General features: G+C 42.0%; 1 protein-coding gene across 2 annotated transcripts in view; it reads right to left on the bottom strand.

The window, feature by feature from the left end:
- Positions 1-19,918, bottom strand: part of HK3 (hexokinase 3) — a 117,024-nt gene that overhangs the window by 28,084 nt on the left and 69,022 nt on the right. Inside the window, exons 1-2 of one of the 2 annotated variants that reach the window (XM_075860049.1) lie at positions 19,013-19,137; positions 3,346-3,508 (exon numbers count right to left, since the gene is read on the bottom strand). In XM_075860049.1, the coding sequence (XP_075716164.1) occupies positions 3,346-3,445 (100 nt within the window). In that variant the 5' untranslated portion in view covers positions 3,446-3,508; positions 19,013-19,137. Of the gene's footprint in view, positions 1-3,345; positions 3,509-19,012; positions 19,138-19,918 lie in introns of those variants that run through there. The other variant, XM_075860048.1, reaches the window with a different exon arrangement.

The following is a 19,918-nucleotide window of genomic DNA, read 5'->3' as shown; positions in this document are numbered from 1 at the left end:
GTGCGGTTTTTCCAGACAGATTGTGGATTCCAGCTGTGGATTCCAGGTCGGATACGCTGCGTAGCTTTTACGCAGCATATCCGACCCGTGGGAACCCTGCCCAAGGGTCCATTCAGACGTTGTGTTTTAGGTTTAATTAAAACGTTTTTACAGCGAATTTATGCATTTTTCAATATGGTTGCACAACAAAAAACTCACCTGTACCTCAACCTCCAAATGGACCCAAAGTGTCTTTAAAACCAAAACCAGTAGTGAATCATAAAGGGAGAGAAAGTATAAATGGCAGATACTACTTCTCCTTTTAGTTGACTCCATTCCTGGTAGAGATGCATGTCACAATTATTTTCCTGTTGAATTCATATGAAATTCACCAGAAAGAACCTACAGGGTTATAGTATGGTCTCTTATAGACTACTACTGGTGCTGTATTACGGCATGCAAGCAACTCGAAGGTTGTGTGAAGCCATAATATGCCTGTGTCCGTGAGCTTTTAGGCTGGGTTCACACACATAATACAACATGATGAGAAAGCTGTATGTTTTATGGTCAAAAATGGGATCCTATTTCATCATTGGAAAGCAGGAAAGAAATTTTAGGGAAAGGTCAGCAGTATGTGATCTTATACCTTACACCCTTAGGTTGGGTTCGCACAACCTATTTTCAGGCGTAAATGAGGCGTATTATGCCTCGATTTACGCCTGAAAATACGGTTACAATACATCGGCAAACATCTGCCCATTCATTTGAATGGGTTTGCCGACGTACTGTGCAGACGACCTGTAATTTACGCGTCGTCGTTTGACAGCTGTCAAATGACAACGCTTAAAATTACTACCGCCTCGTCAAAGAAGTGCAGGACACTTCTTTGGACGCAATTTGAGCCGTTTTTCATTGAATTCAATGAAGAACAGCTCAAATTTACGCCCGTCAAAGACGCCTCGCATAATGCGAGGAGGAGCAATTACGTCTGAAACGACGGAGCTGTTTTCTCCTGAAAACAGTCTGTAATTTCAGACATAAAAGGCAGCTATCGTGTGCACATACCCTTAGGGTATGTTCACAAGCAGTGTTTTCAAACGTATATTAGGGCGTTTACGCCTCGAAAAAACGCCTGAAAAAACGGAAGCTGAGCGCCTACAAACATCTGCCCATTGAAATCAATGGAAAAAACAGCATTTAGTTCATACGGGGCATCTTTTTACACTGTTTTAAAAAACAGAGTGTAAAAAAACACTCCGTAAAGAGAAATGTCACTTCTTGAGGCTTTTTTTGGAGCTGATTTTCCATTACGGGTATGTTCACACGCAGTAGCAAAATACGTCTGAAATTACGCAAAGTCAGGCGAAAACAGCTCCTGATTTTCAGACGTTTTTGTAACTACTCGCTTTTTTTACGGATATTATTGGAGCTGTTTTTCAATGGAGTCAATGAAAAACGGCTCCAAAAACATCCCAAGAAGTGGCATGCACTTCTTTGACGCGGGTGTCTTTTTACGCGCCGTCAGGAGAAAACAGCTCCGGCATTTCAGACGTAATGGCAAGTGCAGGCGCATTTCGCTGCATCCATTACGGACGTAATTGGAGCGGTTTTTCCATGATGTCAATGGAAAACGGCTCCAATTACATCTCAAGAAGTGACAGGCAATTCTTTGACGCAGGTGTCTTTTTTACGCGCCATCTTTTGACAGTGGCACGTAAAAAAAATGACCATCGGCACAGAACATCGTAAAGCCCATTCAAATAAATGGGCAGATGTTTGCCGACGCTTTGGTGCCGTATTTTCAGACGTAATTCGAGGTTAAAACGCCCGAATTACATCCGTAATTAGGGTGTGTGAACCCAGCCTTAACACTATGAAAAACGCCTTGAAAAACGCCTCAAAAGAAGCCTGAAAATCAGAGGCTGTTTTCTCTGAAATCAGCTCCGTATTTTCAGACGTTTTTTAGTAAGCGTGTGAACATACCCTAAGGCCGAATTCACACAAGCCCAAAGAACGGACATGTCGTGACTTTTTCGCAGCGGACTTACGCTGCGTAAAAATCACGCAACTGTCTGCACAGCCCAATAGACTAACATAGGTCCGTGCGACGCGCATAGACGTATATCCCGTTCGTCTGAATAAGCCCTAAGAGACATGCAGTTGTCATGAATTAACTGAAGACACGATTTCCTATTTTTACCAATGAAGGTCTCATTTACATGAACATATTTTAGCTCCTCTCAACAATTAGGGCATGGCCACACGTGGCGGATTTCCTCCGCAACTGTCCGCATCAATGCCGCACAGAATCTGCGTTGCAGATTCTGCGGCGGATCTGCCCAAAATGTGCAGTAAATTGATGTGGACCAGCTGCTGCGGACTGCGGGAAAAGTGCTTCCCTTCTCTCTATCAGTGCAGGATAGAGAGAAGGGCCAGCACTTTCCCTAGTGAAAGTAAAAGAATTTCATACTTACCCGGCCGTTGTCTTGGTGACGCGTCCCTCTTTCGGCATCCAGCCCGACCTCCCTGGATGACGCGGCAGTCCATGTGACCGCTGCAGCCTGTGATTGGCTGCAGCCGTCACTTAGACTGAAACGTCATCCTGGGAAGCCGGACTGGAGACAGAAGCAGGGAGTTCTCGGTAAGTATGAACTTCTATTTTTTTGACAGGTTGCTGTATATTGGGATCGGTAGTCACTGTCCAGGGTGCAGAAACAGTTACTGCCGATCGCTTAACTCTTTCAGCACCCTGGACAGTGACTATTTACTGACGTCTCCTAGCAACGCTCCCGTAATTACGGGAGCCCCATTGATTTCCTCAGTCTGGCTGTAGACCTAGAAATACATAGGTCCAGCCAGAATGAAGAAATGTCATGTCAAAAAAGCAAGACGCATCCGCAGCACATATAACATTTTCATGACAGCTGCGGACTTCATTGCGGAATTTAGAATCTCCATTGAAGTCAATGGAGAAATTCCGCCATGAGTCCGCAACCAGTCCGCCACAACTCCGCAACAGCCCTAGCATGCTGCGGACACCAAATTCCGCTCCGCAGCCTATGCTCCGCAGCGGAATTGTACGCATCGTCTAAACGAACACTGCTAAATAAAAGTGGAAGTCAATGGACAAACGGCTCCGCTGCGGATTAACACTGCGGAGTGTCCGCTGCGGAATTCAAGAGGAATTCCGCCACGTGTGGCTTTGCCCTTAAAAAGAGCATATTGGCGTCCACATCACATCTATTGGAATGAATGACATCCGTCAACAGGTTAGTTGAAATAATTTAATTTATACCTAAATATTACAGCATATTAAATCTAGTAAAAATAAAAAACACAAAAAACAACAACTGAAAAGCAACAAACCAGTGCCATGTGGAGTTGAGCGGACAAATGTAGGGAGCATTTTCAATGTTGATGGTCTCTCTGGCTCTGCGTTCAGTCCTCTTTCCATGTTGACTGTCATGAGATCTCTCACAGCTTCCAGCTGCTTCTGGGTCAGAAATAAAGGCTGCAGACATTTCTGAACCTGCAAAGAAGAAAAATGGCTGCATGAAATTTGTAAACGAATCGAATATATACGGGGTGGTTGGCAGTATAATACTACATGTCATGGAGAACCAAGGCAATAAAAAATACCGGCCTGGCATGGGATATTGACAATGTTTTACATTGTAGCAGCCTGGCATAGGACGTTGACGTTGTTTTAAATTGCAGCAGCCTGGCGTAGCACATTGGCATTGTTTTATATTGTAGCAGCCTGGCATAGGACATTGACATTGTTTTATATTGTAGCAGCCTGGCATAGTACGTTGACATTCTTTTATATTGTTGCAGCCTGGCATTGGACGTTGACATTGTTTTACATTGTAGCAGCCTGGCATAGGACGTTGACATTGTTTTACATTGTAGCAGCCTGGCATAGGACATTGACATTGTTTTACATTGTAGCAGCCTGGCATAGGACGTTGACATTGTTTTATATTGTGGCAGCCTGGCATAGGACATTGGCATTGTTTTATATTATAGCAGCCTGGTATAGGACATTGACATTGTTTTACATTGTAGCAGCCTGGCATAGGAGATTGACATTGTTTTATATTGTAGCAGCCTGGTATAGGACGTTGACATTGTTTTACATTGTAGCAGCCTGGCATAGGACATTGGCATTGTTTTATATTATAGCAGCCTGGTATAGGACATTGACATTGTTTTACATTGTAGCAGCCTGGTATAGGACGTTGGCATTGTTTTATATTGTAGCAGCCTGGTATAGGACGTTGACATTGTTTTACATTGTAGCAGCTTGGTATAGGATGTTGACATTGTTTTATATTGTAGCAGCCTGGTATAGGACGTTGACATTGTTTTACATTGTAGCAGCCTGGCATAGGACATTGGCATTGTTTTATATTATAGCAGCCTGGTATAGGACATTGACATTGTTTTACATTGTAGCAGCCTGGCATAGGACATTGACATTGTTTTATATTGTAGCAGCCTGGCATATGACATTGACATTGTTTTATATTGTAGCAGCAAGGTATAGGAGATTGACATTGTTTTACATTGTAGCAGCCTGGTATAGGACATTGGCATTGTTTTATATTATAGCAGCTTGGTATAGGACATTGACATTGTTTTACATTGTAGCAGCCTGGCATAGGAGATTGACATTGTTTTATATTGTAGCAGCCTGGTATAGGAGATTGACATTGTTTTACATTGTAGCAGCCTGTTATAGGAGATTGACATTGTTTTATATTGTAGCAGCCTGGCATAGGAGATTGACATTGTTTTATATTGTAGCAGCCTGGTATAGGACGTTGACATTGTTTTATATTGTAGCAGCCTGGTATAGGACGTTGACATTGTTTTACATTGTAGCAGCCTGGCATAGGACATTGGCATTGTTTTACATTGTAGCAGCCTGGTATAGGACGTTGACATTGTTTTACATTGTAGCAGCCTGGCATAGGACATTGGCATTGTTTTATATTATAGCAGCCTGGTATAGGACATTGACATTGTTTTACATTGTAGCAGCCTGGCATAGGACATTGACATTGTTTTATATTGTAGCAGCCTGGCATATGACATTGACATTGTTTTATATTGTAGCAGCAAGGTATAGGAGATTGACATTGTTTTACATTGTAGCAGCCTGGTATAGGACATTGGCATTGTTTTATATTATAGCAGCTTGGTATAGGACATTGACATTGTTTTACATTGTAGCAGCCTGGCATAGGAGATTGACATTGTTTTATATTGTAGCAGCCTGGTATAGGAGATTGACATTGTTTTACATTGTAGCAGCCTGTTATAGGAGATTGACATTGTTTTATATTGTAGCAGCCTGGCATAGGAGATTGACATTGTTTTATATTGTAGCAGCCTGGTATAGGACGTTGACATTGTTTTATATTGTAGCAGCCTGGTATAGGACGTTGACATTGTTTTACATTGTAGCAGCCTGGCATAGGACATTGGCATTGTTTTACATTGTAGCAGCCTGGTATAGGACGTTGACATTGTGTTATATTGTAGCAGCCTGGCATAGGACATTGACATTGTTTTACATTGTAGCAGCCTGGTATAGGACATTGACATTGTTTTACATTGTAGCAGCCTGGCCTAGGAGATTGACATTGTTTTATATTGTAGCAGCCTGGCATAGGAGATTGACATTGTTTTACATTGTAGCAGCCTGGCATAGGACGTTGACATTGTTTTACATTGTAGCAGCCTGGTATGGGACATTGACATTGTTTTACATTGTAGCAGCATGGCATAGGATGTTGACATTGTTTTACATTGTAGCAGCCTGGCATAGGACATTGACATTGTTTTACATTGTAGCAGCCTGGTATAGGAGATTGACATTGTTTTACATTGTAGCAGCCTGGCATAGGATGTTGACATTGTTTTACATTGTAGCAGCCTGGCATAGGACATTGACATTGTTTTACATTGTAGCAGCCTGGCATAGGACGTTGACGTTGTTTTATATTGTAGCAGACTGACATAGGAGATTGACATTGTTTTATATTGTGGCAGCCTGGCATAGGACGTTGACATTGTTTTACATTGTAGCAGCCTGGCATAGGACATTGACATTGTTTTACATTGTAGCAGCCTGGCATAGGAGATTGACATTGTTTTATATTGTGGCAGCCTGGCATAGGACGTTGACATTGTTTTACATTGTAGCAGCCTGGCATAGGACGTTGACATTGTTTTATATTGTGGCAGCCTGGCATAGGACGTTGACATTGTTTTACATTGTAGCAGCCTGGTATAGGAGATTGACATTGTTTTACATTGTAGCAGCCTGGCATAGGATGTTGACATTGTTTTACATTGTAGCAGCCTGGCATAGGACATTGATATTGTTTTACATTGTAGCAGCCTGGCATAGGACATTGGCATTGTTTTATATTGTAGCAGCCTGGTATAGGATGTTGACATTGTTTTTATATTGTAGCAGCCTGGTATAGGAGATTGACATTGTTTTACATTGTAGCAGCCTGGCATAGGAGATTGACATTGTTTTACATTGTAGCAGCCTGGTATAGGACATTGGCATTGTTTTATATTGTAGCAGCCTGGAATAGGACATTGGCATTGTTTTATATTGTAGCAGCCTGGCAAAGGACATTGGCATTGTTTTACATTGTAGCAGCCTAGCATAGGACATTGGCATTGTTTTACATTGTAGCAGCCTGGCATAGGACATTGACATTGTTTTACATTGTAGCAGCCTGGTATAGGACGTTGACATTGTTTTATATTGTAGCAGCCTGGCATAGGACATTGACATTGTTTTACATTGTAGCAGCCTGGTATAGGAGATTGACATTGTTTTACATTGTAGCAGCCTGGCATAGGACGTTGACATTGTTTTACATTGTAGCAGCCTGGCATAGGACGTTGACATTGTTTTACATTGTAGCAGCCTGGTATAGGAGATTGACATTGTGTTATATTGTAGCAGCCTGGCATAGGACGTTGACATTGTTTTACATTGTAGCAGCCTGGCATAGGACATTGACATTGTTTTACATTGTAGCAGCCTGGCATAGGACATTGACATTGTTTTACATTGTAGCAGCCTGGTATAGGAGATTGACATTGTTTTACATTGTAGCAGCCTGGCATAGGACGTTGACATTGTTTTACATTGTAGCAGCCTGGCATAGGACGTTGACATTGTTTTACATTGTAGCAGCCTGGCATAGGACATTGACATCGTTTTACATTGTAGCAGCCTGGCATAGGAGATTGACATTGTTTTACATTGTAGCAGCCTGGTATAGGAGATTGACATTGTTTTATATTGTAGCAGCCTGGTATAGGACATTGACATTGTTTTACATTGTAGCAGCCTGGCATAGGACATTGCCATTGTTTTACATTGTAGCAGCCTGGCATAGGATGTTGACATTGTTTTATATTGTAGCAGCCTGGCATAGGAGATTGACATTGTTTTACATTGTAGCAGCCTGGCATAGGAGATTGACATTGTTTTACATTGTAGCAGCCTGGTATAGGACGTTGACATTGTTTTACATTGTAGCAGCCTGGCATAGGACATTGACATTGTTTTATATTGTAGCAGCCTGGCATAGGACATTGACATTGTTTTACATTGTAGCAGCCTGGCATAGGACGTTGACATTGTTTTACATTGTAGCAGCCTGGTATAGGACATTGACATTGTTTTACATTGTAGCAGCCTGGCATAGGACGTTGACATTGTTTTACATTGTAGCAGCCTGGAATAGGACATTGACATTGTTTTACATTGTAGCAGCCTCACACACAAACTCAAAAACGTCTGAAAATACAGAGCTGTTTTCAAGGGAAAACGGCTCCTGATTTTCAGACGTTTTTTAAGCCACTCGCGTTTTTCGCTGCATTTTTTACGACCGTTTTTGGAGCTGTTTTTCTATAGAGTCTATGAAAAATGGCTCCAAAAACGACTGAAGAAGTGACATGCACTTCTTTTTCGCGTGCGTTTTTTTCCGTGGCCGTTTTGAAAAACGACAGCAAAAAATCGGCACATCGGAACAGAACGCTGTTTTTACCATTGGAATCAATGGGCAGATGTTTGGAGGCGTCCTGCTTCCGATTTTACAGCTGTTTTTCTGGGCGTTTACGGCCCGAAAAATGGCTGAAAACACTCCATGTGAACATACCCTTACAATCAGCCAATTCTGTGCAATCATGCCATAAGTAAATGATCATTTTGTCTGAAAATACCGTATTACTATCAGGGGCATACACACTACACTGACAGCCCCTGTGGTTACTATGTGGCCTATGAAGAGCTGGGGCCCCATTTCCCTAACACCTCCAGCATGGGTAACATGAATCTTCCATTGGCACAGTAATTTTAGGGGAAAATTACCTTGAGGTTCACCCTAATTTACCTATGGGGTTCATCAAGTGCCGAGTTCCCTATACCAAGGGTTGGCTCTATTATCATTTTTGCTTGAGAACCTCTCCCCTATGTAGCCCCCTCCCCAGTAGAATAACATCAGTCAGAATGACTACAAGTAACTGTATTACAGTATGTTCACACGGAGTATTTTGGGGGAGGAATATCTGCCTCAAAGCTCCAAACGGAATTTTGAGGCAGATATTCCTCCCCCAAAATACTCCGTGTGAATAGCAATTATCGCGCCGTTTTTCGCCCGCGGCCATTGAGCGCCGCGGGCATAAAACACGCTTTCTCCTGCCTCCCATTGAAGTCAATGGGAGGTCGGAGGCGGAAGCGCCCGAAGATAGGGCATGTCGCTTCTTTTTCCCGCGAGGCAGTTTTACTGCTCGCGGGAAAAAGACGCCGACGCCTCCCATTGAAATCAATGGGAGGCGTTCTCGGGCCGTTTCTGCCGAGTTTTGCGACGCGGTTTCCGCGTCAAAAAACTCGGCAAAAGACCCCGTGTGAACATAGCCAAAACAGTTTACAAAATACCAAAAAAAAGCCTGAGAACCTGAAAAAAGCCTACTGCTTAGATGTCACTGGTTTCATTGGATTATGATCCGAGTCTTTGTTTACAGTGATATGTAAAGGGTTTCTCATTAGCAAACAACATAATAAAAATAGGCCCTCAAAAAATGTGAAGGGGCCCCTGCGCTCTCATAAGCATTTGCCAGGATCATCATTACTCTCTAGGTATGTCCCTAAATATGAAGTTATGGGTCAAATACACTTAAAATATTGCATCATTTAACCCCTTCCCTCTTTAGCCACTTTTGACCTTCCTGACCGAGCCTCATTTTTCAAATCTGACATGTGTCACTTTATGTGGTAATAACTCCGGAATGCTTTCACCTATCCAAGCGATTCTGAGATTGTTTTCTCGTGACACATTGGACTTTATGTTACTGGCAAAATTTGCTCGATATGTTCAGTATTTAATTGTGAAAAACACCAAAATTTAGCGAAAAATTGCAAAAATTAGCATTTTTCTCAATTTAAATGTATCTGCTTGTAAGACAGGCAGTTATACCACCCAAAATTGTTGCTAATTAACATCACCCATATGTCTACTTTAGATTGGCATCGTTTTTTGAACATCCTTTTATTTTTCTATGACCTCACAAGGCTTAGAACTTTAGCAGCAATTTCTCACATTTTCAAGAAAATTTCAAAAGGCCATTTTTACAGGGGCCAGTTCAGTTGTGAAGTGGCTTTGAGGGCCTTATATATTAGAAACCCCCAAAAAGTCACCCCATTTTAAAAACTTCACCCCTCAAAGTATTCAAAACAGCATTTAGAAAATGTCTTAACCCTTTACACATGTCACAGGAATTAAAGCAATGTAGAGGTGAATTTTACAAATTTCATATTTTTTTGCAGAAATAAATTTTTAGTACAATTTTTTTTATAACACAGAAGGTTTTACCAGACAAATGCAACTCAATATTTGTTGCCCAGTTTCTGCAGTTTTAGGAAATATCCCACATGTGGCCGTAGCGTGCTACTGGACTGAAGCATCAGCCTCAGAAGCAAAGGAGCACCTGGTGGATTTTGGGGCCTTATTTTTGTTAGAATAAATTTTAGGCACCATGTCAGGTTTGAAGGGCTCTTGCGGTGCCAAAACAGTCAAAATCCCCCAAAAGTGACCCCATCTGGGAAACTACACACCTCAAGGAAATTATCTAGGGGTACAGTGAGCATTTTGACCGCACAGCTTTTTTACAGAAATTATTAGAAGTAGGCCGTGAAAATTAAAATCAACATTTCTTCAAAGAAAATGTAGGTTTAGCGATTTTTTTTCTCATTTTCACAAAGACTAAAGGAGAAAAAGCACCGTAAAATTTGTAAAGCAATTTCTCCCGAGTAAAACAATACCCCACATGTGGTAATAACCGGTTGTTTGGAGACACGGCGAGGCTGAGAAGGGAAAGAGCGCTATTTGGCTTTTGGAGCTCAAGTTTAGCAGGAATGGTTTGTGGAGGCCATGTCACATTTACAAAGCCCCTGAGGGGACAAAACAGTGGAAACCCCCCACAGGTGACCCCATTTTGGAAACTACGCCCATTGAGGAAATTATCTAGGGGTATAGTGAGCGTTTTGACCCAACAGGTTTTTTGCATAAATTATTGGAAATAGGCCCTGAAAATGACAATCTACATTTTTTCAAAGAAAATGTAGGTTTAGCTAATTTTTTCTCATTTCCACAAGGACTGAAGGAGAAAAAGCACCGTAAAATTTGTAAACCAATCTCTCCCGAGTAAAACAATGCCCCACATGTGGTAATAAACGGTTGTTTGGAGACACGGCAGGGCTGAGAAGGGAAAGAGCGCTATTTGGATTTGGAGATCACATTGAGCAGGAATGGTTTGCGGAGGCCAGGTCACATTTACGAAGTCCCTGAGGAGACAAAACAGTGGAAACCCCCCACAAGTGACCCCATTTTGGAGACTACACCCATTGAGGAAATTATCTAGGGGTATAGTGAGCTCTTTGACCCCACAGGATTTTTGCAGAAATTATTGGAAGTAGGCCCTGAAAATAAAAATCAAAATTTTTTCAAAGAAAATGTAGGTTTAGCTTATTTTTACTCATTTCCACAAGGACTGAAGGAGAAAAAGCACCACAAAATTTGTAAAGCAATTTCTCCCGAGTAAAACAATGCCCCACATGTGGTAATAAACGGCTGTTTGGAGACACGGCTTGGCTTAGAAGGGAAAGAGCGCTATTTGGCTTTTGGAGATCACATTGAGCAGGAATGGTTTGCGGCGGCCATGTCACATTTGCAAAGCCCCTGAGCGGAAAAAACAATGAAAACGCCCAAAAAGTGACACCATTTAGGAAACTACACCTCTTGAGGAATTCATCTAGGGGCGTAGTGAGCATTTTGACCCCACAGATGTTTCATAGAATTTATTAGAATTGGGCAGTGAAAATAAAAACAATCCTTTTTCTTCAATAAGACGTAGCTTTAGCGCAAATTTTTTCATTTTCGCAACAAATAAAGGAAAAAAAGAACCCAACATTTGTTAAGCAATTTCTACCGAGTACGGCAATAGCCCATATGTGGTCATAAACTGCTGTTTGGGCACACGGCAGGGCTCAGAAGGGAAGGACCGCCATTTGGAGTGCAGATGTTTCTGGATTGGTTTCTGGGTGCCTGTGGGCCCAAAACAGTGGAAACCCCCCAGAAGTGACCCCATTTTGGAAACTACACCCCTCAATGCATTTACCTACGGGTGTAGTGAGCATGTTAACCCTGCAGGTGTTTTGTAGAAATTAGTGTGAACTCGATGTTGCAGAGTGAAAATGGGATTTTTTCCACAGATATGTGGACAATATGTGGTGCCCAGCTTGTGCCACCATAACGAGACAGCTCTCTAATTATTATGCTGGGTTTCCTGGTTTTAGAAACACCCTACATGTGGCCCTAATCTCTTGCCTGGACAGTCGATCAGGCTCAGGAGTGAAAGCGTACCATGTAAAATTGAGGCCTAATTTGGCGATTTACAAAGTATTGGTTCACAACTGCAGAGGCTCAGATGTGAAATAATAAAAATAAACCCCTGGGAAGTGACCCCATTATGGAAACTGCACCCCTCAAGGCATTTATTAAGGGGTGTAGTGAGCATTTTCACCCCACAGATCTTTTCCATAAATGAATGCGCTGTGGATGGTGCAAATTAAAAATTTATATTTTTCCCTAGATATGCCATTCAGTGGCAAATATGTCGTGCCCAGCTTATGCCACTGGAGACACACACCCCAAATATTGCTAAAAGGGTTCTCCCGGGTATGACGATGCCATATATGTGGAAGGAAACTGCTGTTTGGGCCGCTGTAGGGTTCAGATGGGAGGGAACGCCATTTGGCTTTTGGAGCGTGGATTTTGCTTGGTAGTAGTTTTGTTTGGAGTCTTACTGGTGTTTCCGTTTATAATGTAGGGCATATGTAAGCCGGGCGGAGTATATAAGGGGCATAGTCAGGTGGTATAATAATGGGGTAAAAAAAAAAACAATAAAATAATCCATAGATGTGTGTTACGCTGTGAAGCAATCCTTTCCGCACAGGCCGGTGTCGCACTGATAAATGGTGTCATTTCTTATCCCCCTTTTGGTCCACACTCCGCGCCTTTGTAGTTTGGGGAATTTTGCTGGGAAAGTGTTGTCCTGGTATAATACGGGCACCGTCGCTTCCAGCGGATATGTTTGGGCCCTCCCTTTCCTGGTTCCCTAATTTTAGGTCCTTGAAAAATCGCCTCTTCAAACAGAAGAAATGTTCCCCTCGGGCACAACTGCATATTTTTTTTATTTCCTGACTTATTGGAGCCATAACTAATTTTATTTTTCATAGACGTAGCGGTATGAGGGCTGGTTTGTTGCGGGACGAGCTGTAGTTATTATTGGTACCATTTTGGGGTACATGCGACTTTTTGATCACCTTTTATCCTATTTTTTGGGATGCCAGGTAAACAAAAAAACGCAATTCTGGCACAGCTTTTTTCGGTTTTTTTTTATACAGCGTTCACCATGCGTTATAAATTACATGTTAACTTTACTCTGCGGGTCAGTACGATTCCGGCGATACCTAATTTATAGAACTTTTTCATGTTTTACAACTTTTTGCACAATAAAATTACTTTTGTAAAAAGAATGTATTTTTTCTGTCGCCAAGTTGTGAGAACCATAACTTTTTAATTTTTTTGTCGACGGAGGTGTATGAGGGCTTGTTTTTTGCGGGACGAGCTATAGTTTTTATAGGTACCATTTTTGGATACGTGCGACTTTTTGATCACTTTTTATTCTAATATTTGTAGGGCAAAGTGACCAAAAAACAGAAACTCTGGTAACGTTTTTTACGGTTTTTTTTACGCTGTTCACCGCGTGCAATAAATAATATCATATTTTGATACCTCCGGTCGTTACGGTCGTGGCGATACCAAATACAAATGGTTTATTATTATTTTTCAATAATAAAGGACTTGATAAGAGTAAAAGGGGGATTGTGTTTTATTTGATTACTTGAAACTTTTACTGTTTTCAAACTTTTATTTTGTGCACTTTTTTTTACACTTTTTTATACTTTTTTTACACTTTTTCTCAAGTCCCACTAGGGGACTTGAAGTTCCAACGGTCAGATTTTTTTTTTTCTAATACATTGCACTACCTATGTAGTGCAATGTATTAGATCTGTAATTCACTGGTTTATATCTTTAGGGATATATATATTTTTAAAGTGCCAGTATCATTGCAATATTTCCAAATTGCAATCTGCCTGTGTCAGATGCACAGCACAGATTGCAAAAAATATATCAACTATCAGGTTCAACTGTTGATGCGCTTTCTTTGCCACTATGGTTTCAGTGATTTATTGGAAAAATTTGGGTGGATACCCATAAGCTCACAGTTTGTGTCAGCCGAACATAACGTTGCTTTATTATACTTGGTTTTATTTTTATTTTTATTTTTGTTTGTTATATTTTGTATATATATTTTGTTTTTGTTATTTTATGTTTTTTATTCCAAGTTGTGCAAAGTTTGTCCGAATATGAGCTTAAATACCCCCAGGGATATCTCCCCGTTGGTATAAATATTCAGCCTGATAGATGCTGTTGGAGTGTGTCCTCCGTCTGTTGCATCTATATTATTATATTGAGACTGGATAGCTGCAATTTGTATGGATATCAGCCTGTGTTGGCTGATGCAGCTATCAGCTGCTAAGTCCTTACAGGGGCTGCTGCTGTTGTGCTGAGTCTGGATAGCTGCACTATCTAGGGATGTGAGTCAGTGTTTATCAGCTACAGAGCCCTTATAAGGGCTGCTTTCTCGTTCCTGTCACTGGACTCACTCTCGTGCTGAGACTCGGTAGCTGTGCTGAGACTCGGTAGCTGCACTGTCTGAGGCTGTAAGGGGACTTAGAAGCTAGCAGCTGCACCAGCTGATATACACTGGCTTACAGCCTCAGACAGTGCAGCTACCGAGTCTCAGCACAGCTACCGAGTCTCAGCACGAGAGTGAGTCCAGTGACAGGAACGAGAAAGCAGCCCTTATAAGGGCTCTGTAGCTGATAAACACTGACTCACATCCCTAGATAGTGCAGCTATCCAGACTCAGCACAACAGCAGCAGCCCCTGTAAGGACTTAGCAGCTGATAGCTGCATCAGCCAACACAGGCTGATATCCATACAAATTGCAGCTATCCAGTCTCAATATAATAATATAGATGCAACAGACGGAGGACACACTCCAACAGCATCTATCAGGCTGAATATTTATACCAACGGGGAGATATCCCTGGGGGTATTTAAGCTCATATTCGGACAAACTTTGCACAACTTGGAATAAAAAACATAAAATAACAAAAACAAAATATATATACAAAATATAACAAACAAAAATAAAAATAAAAATAAAACCAAGTATAATAAAGCAACGTTATGTTCGGCTGACACAAACTGTGAGCTTATGGGTATCCACCCAAATTTTTCCAATAAATCACTGAAACCATAGTGGCAAAGAAAGCGCATCAACAGTTGAACCTGATAGTTGATATATTTTTTGCAATCTGTGCTGTGCATCTGACACAGGCAGATTGCAATTTGGAAATATTGCAATGATACTGGCACTTTAAAAATATATATATCCCTAAAGATATAAACCAGTGAATTTCAGAATTGTACTAGGGAGAACTACATGACATTTATATACTCAGTGAATTATAGTTAATCTCATAATAAGTGTGCATTGGAAAATTATGGCAGGTTTCCTATCTAAGGATATCAATACACAGCAGTGGCTTACTGACGCAAAAGAGGTTTTCTCGGACAAACTAAACTTAACCACCACCAACACACCAACCTTGAAATCAGCATTCAATACATTGGCAAGCACCTATAAAGAGAACATTAAGTCATGGTGGGAGGTCAAAAGCCTAGAAAACTATATACAGCAGAACATAGTCCCGAAAGGGTTAAGGATTAATATCATTCCAGCCAGAAGAGTTAGGACACCAGAACTTATAGAAAGATGGATCATGGAGGCTACAGCTAGTTCAGTACGATTCATGCGCATATTATTAGAACAGGAAAATAAAAACCTGGAAAAGACATCAGTAGCCCTGAAAGAGCAGATTGACAAAATAAAAACATATAAAAATGATGGCACTTTTGAGCAACAAGAGGCACAATTGCAGCAGACGATTGAAAAGCTTCAAACAGCCATAAAGGAGAGGAAACACTTGCAGTTCACGCGAGACCTACAGGCCTTCAAAGAACATCGAGCATATAGTTTCGAGGGCAATACTCCAGGAATAGATACTCACTCAGAGAGATCCTCTTCGGATTTTGACCAGTCTGACACAGAGGGTGTGAACAAGCAAAGTACGGGCACTAGCTATAGTCATTCAAGAAAGGGTCCGGGTTTTGGGACAGTACAGAGAGGAAGAGGCAGACGCTCCAGGAGGGCTCATCAAGGTAATAGGGATTTTTTAGGGGCCGACTACCCAGCCACCAACTACACACTACGAACAAGACCCATACAACAAGAGAGGGATTAGAAGGTGCAAGAGATGATAACCCACAGCACACTAACCCAGAGCTATATGAGGGTAAGACTGACACAATGCAAATCATTAATATCTCAAAAAAAATCTTATCAGTCCAGGACATCAATCTTTTAAAAAAAGGACTATCCTATGTACCTACTACCCGTTTTGACACCTTTGAATGGGTAAAAGATCTGAATCTCTTTGCCCGCAAACTGAAATGGATCAAATTTTTTAAACAACATGACCAACAGAAATGTAGGGAATTAGATATCGAAGAAAGTGATTATCCCGATTTCTTAAACCTTATGGGTCTAGTTCAAGAAAATGAAAGACCGGAAGGACAGGGACCCTTTACCAATCTTAAAAACAGAAGCACTAAAGCAGCACCAATGAATGAAACAAATAATATTGATATGTTTGTGAACCTGGTGACTAGAGAAATAGAACAATTGGGCACGAACAGGGAACTACAACAACACCGTAGCAACCTGACAGCAGAAGAGATCACTGCACTACGTAACCTTGAGGGGGACAAAACAATAATAATCAAACCTGCAGACAAAGGGGGAAATCTTGTAGTGATGGAGGTGCAGGTATACAAAGATATGTGCCAACGCATACTATCTGTACAAAGTAATTACTGCACTTTAGCTAATAACCCAATAGACAATCATAGTGGGGAACTCCTCAACATGCTGCAAAAGGCCTGGAGAGACAAACTGATCAGCAAAGAGGAATTCGACTTTATGAGCCCCAACCACCCACAGATTCCGACCTTTTATAGTGTACCGAAGATACACAAAGGTATGAACCCCCTCAAAGGCCGACCAATAGTATCCGGTATAAATAGCCTTTTACAGAATGTCAGTACGTACGTAGACAATGTACTACGGGACTTCGTCTATGCCCTACCATCATATCTGAGAGACACTACAGACATCCTTAAGAGACTAGAGGGCTTGGAGATTCCCCCAGGAGCCATGTTGGCAAGTTTAGATGTAGAAGCACTGTACAGCTCCATCCCTCATGCCCAGGGATGTGAGGCTGTACGATGCTTTCTTGAAACTCGGGGCAACCAATTCAAGGCCCATAACGAGCTTATTCTCCACATGCTCGATTTCATCTTGACAAAAAATATATTCTTGTTTGGAGGCAAAATGTTTCATCAATTGAGAGGGACGGCTATGGGCAGCCCTTGTGCCCCTAGTTATGCCAACCTATATTTGGGTTGGTGGGAGGACCAGGTTGTGTTTGCTGAAAATCTTGCTTCAGCCACCTCGCCCATTTTATTATGGGCGAGATTCATAGATGATATATTCATCATCTGGAATGACACAGTTGAAAATTTCAATAAACTGGTTAACACTCTTAATATCAATGGTTTAGGGTTATTCTTCACGTCTGAGATACATGAGGCATCGATCAATTTCCTTGACATTACCATCTTTAAAAGCGAATCAGGTCAAATAACCACCACACTCTATCGCAAAAGTACAGCCACCAACAGCCTTCTAGCATGGGATAGCCATCATCCCATCCCCCTAAAACAAGGGATCCCTAAGGGGCAATATCTGAGGTTAAGGAGAAACTGCTCCGATCTTGGTGACTTCATGAGCAAATCCAAACAGCTCCGGAAAAGATTCCAAACAAGAGGATACCCGGAGAAAACCTTGAGACAGGCTTACCAACATGCGCTGTCGAATAACAGAACAAACCTATTGATCCCACAGGCTATCACCAAGGTAGAAAAGAATGAGAATAAAGTCAGGATGGTGGGCACTTACGATGTCAGACATGAGGAAATCAGAGGCATTTTCAGGAAATACTGGGAAATCTTGAGAGCGGATGGTGACCTCAGTAAAGCAGTGGCACCTTATCCACTAATTACATTCCGAAGAGGAAGAAACCTCCAAGACCGCCTCGTGCATAGCCACTTCACCGAGGAATTCCCTCGAAAGGACTGGCTACCTGACCGACCAGTAGGAACCTTCCGGTGTGGATCATGCAGGGCTTGCCAGCACATAACAATAAGCAAAAACTTCTGTAGTACATCCACTGGGCAAGTGTTTTCCAATAGAGAATTTGGAAACTGCAAGACCAAAGGAGTAGTGTATATGGCCACATGCTCTTGTCCACTCAACTATGTGGGAAAAACCATCAGAGAGTTCAGAAGAAGAGTCCTGGACCACATAGGAAATATGAGACGGAAAGAGGACACATGTTTGGCGAGACATATGAAAGAAGCACATGACAACAGGGAGGCGGAGATCTCTTTTCAAATAATAGAGGTCATCAGACCATCTAGTCGTGGAGGAAATTTGGACAGACTTCTTCTCCAAAAAGAATGCCGTTGGATATATAGGCTGCAGACCTTGAGTCCTCAGGGCATAAACGACTATATGTCATTCACCAGCTTTATATAAGATACGAAGTCTATGACTAAATAGATCACAGTATTGTGGACTCATAAGGTGGAGATCTAGACTAACAGCAAATACAGCACGAAAGGACTGATAGTCTAATTACTGTAATCGGCACACAAGAACGTCCGAGCATTTACACTAGATAGAATTACGTGACTATACTGGGATGCACGCCCCAAAGAAAAGAGAGGCGAAACCCATTAATCTGCCTGGCTATAAATATCCAGTAACTAGAACAGCTCAACATACAAAAATAAAATAAAACACTAATTCTTAGCCAAGTACATGTCTATACAGAGTACAGCATTGTGGTATCATAAAGTGGAGATACAGACTCACTTCACATGCAGAATCAATCTCCTAAGAAGGACTGTACTCGCCACATAATATGTCCAAACATGTACATTAGGCATTTCAATGTGACTGAACTGGGGTGTATGTCCCAAAATAAAGGGAGGTGACACTTATTGATCCTTTTGTCCATCAACAGAAAGTAACAAGAACGTCCAGTGAAGCCAGTTTGCTGTTCTGTAATAATAATAAACCTGCTCACACAATATACATGTGTAATAAAACTCACATATTTCTAACTTGCACCCCAGTTAGCAAGTGCAGCAAAGCCTCAGGAGATAACATGGCACTCTGTAAACAGGCATGCAGAACAAACCACTCCAGGCCCCTCCCATGGCTCTGACGTCGGGGAGTATGGGGGAGACCTGTACACTAGTTTCTAGTGCATCCGTCAGGCCAATCAACCCCATCCACGTCACACTGGGGCAGGGGTCTCCTGACCGCTGTGATTGGTCCCAGACGGACGAGCCCCTAGACAGGGGGAGTGAGTTTGCTGGGAGTGCCATGTCTCTTGATAGGCTGGCACATTACTATGGGGGTGGACTCTGCACTTTAAATTGTGCAGCGTCCTGCCGCCAAATGCGGCTAGCAAACACAAGCGACGTCAGACATCACTGAATGTCTCCTTATGCCATTGTATGCTAATTATCAAACAAACAAATAATACTTACCTACTGCAGGCCCCTGAAGAATTGCGGCAGACATCAGTAATAGCAAGGAAACGCGTAGGGCAAACTCAGTGACAGATTGGAAGGAGGAAGTAGCCCTTATAAGGGCTTAGAAGCTGACAGCTGCACTAGCTGAAAAACATTGTCTAACAGCTTTAGACAGTGCAGCTACCGAGTCTCAGCACGAGAGTGAGTCCAGTGACAGACTGTAACGAGGAAGCAGCCCCTAAGGGGACTTAGAAGCTAGCAGCTGCACCAGCTGATATACACTGGCTTACAGCCTCAGACAGTGCAGCTACCGAGTCTCAGCACAGCTACCGAGTCTCAGCACGAGAGTGAGTCCAGTGACAGACTGTAACGAGGAAGCAGCCCCTAAGGGGACTTAGAAGCTAGCAGCTGCACCAGCTGATATACACTGGCTTACAGCCTCAGACAGTGCAGCTACCGAGTCTCAGCACAGCTACCGA

Source organism: Rhinoderma darwinii, chromosome 3, assembly GCF_050947455.1.
Source record: "Rhinoderma darwinii isolate aRhiDar2 chromosome 3, aRhiDar2.hap1, whole genome shotgun sequence".
Lineage (NCBI taxonomy): Eukaryota > Metazoa > Chordata > Amphibia > Anura > Rhinodermatidae > Rhinoderma > Rhinoderma darwinii.
This window is presented reverse-complemented; position numbering and strand designations above follow the sequence as displayed.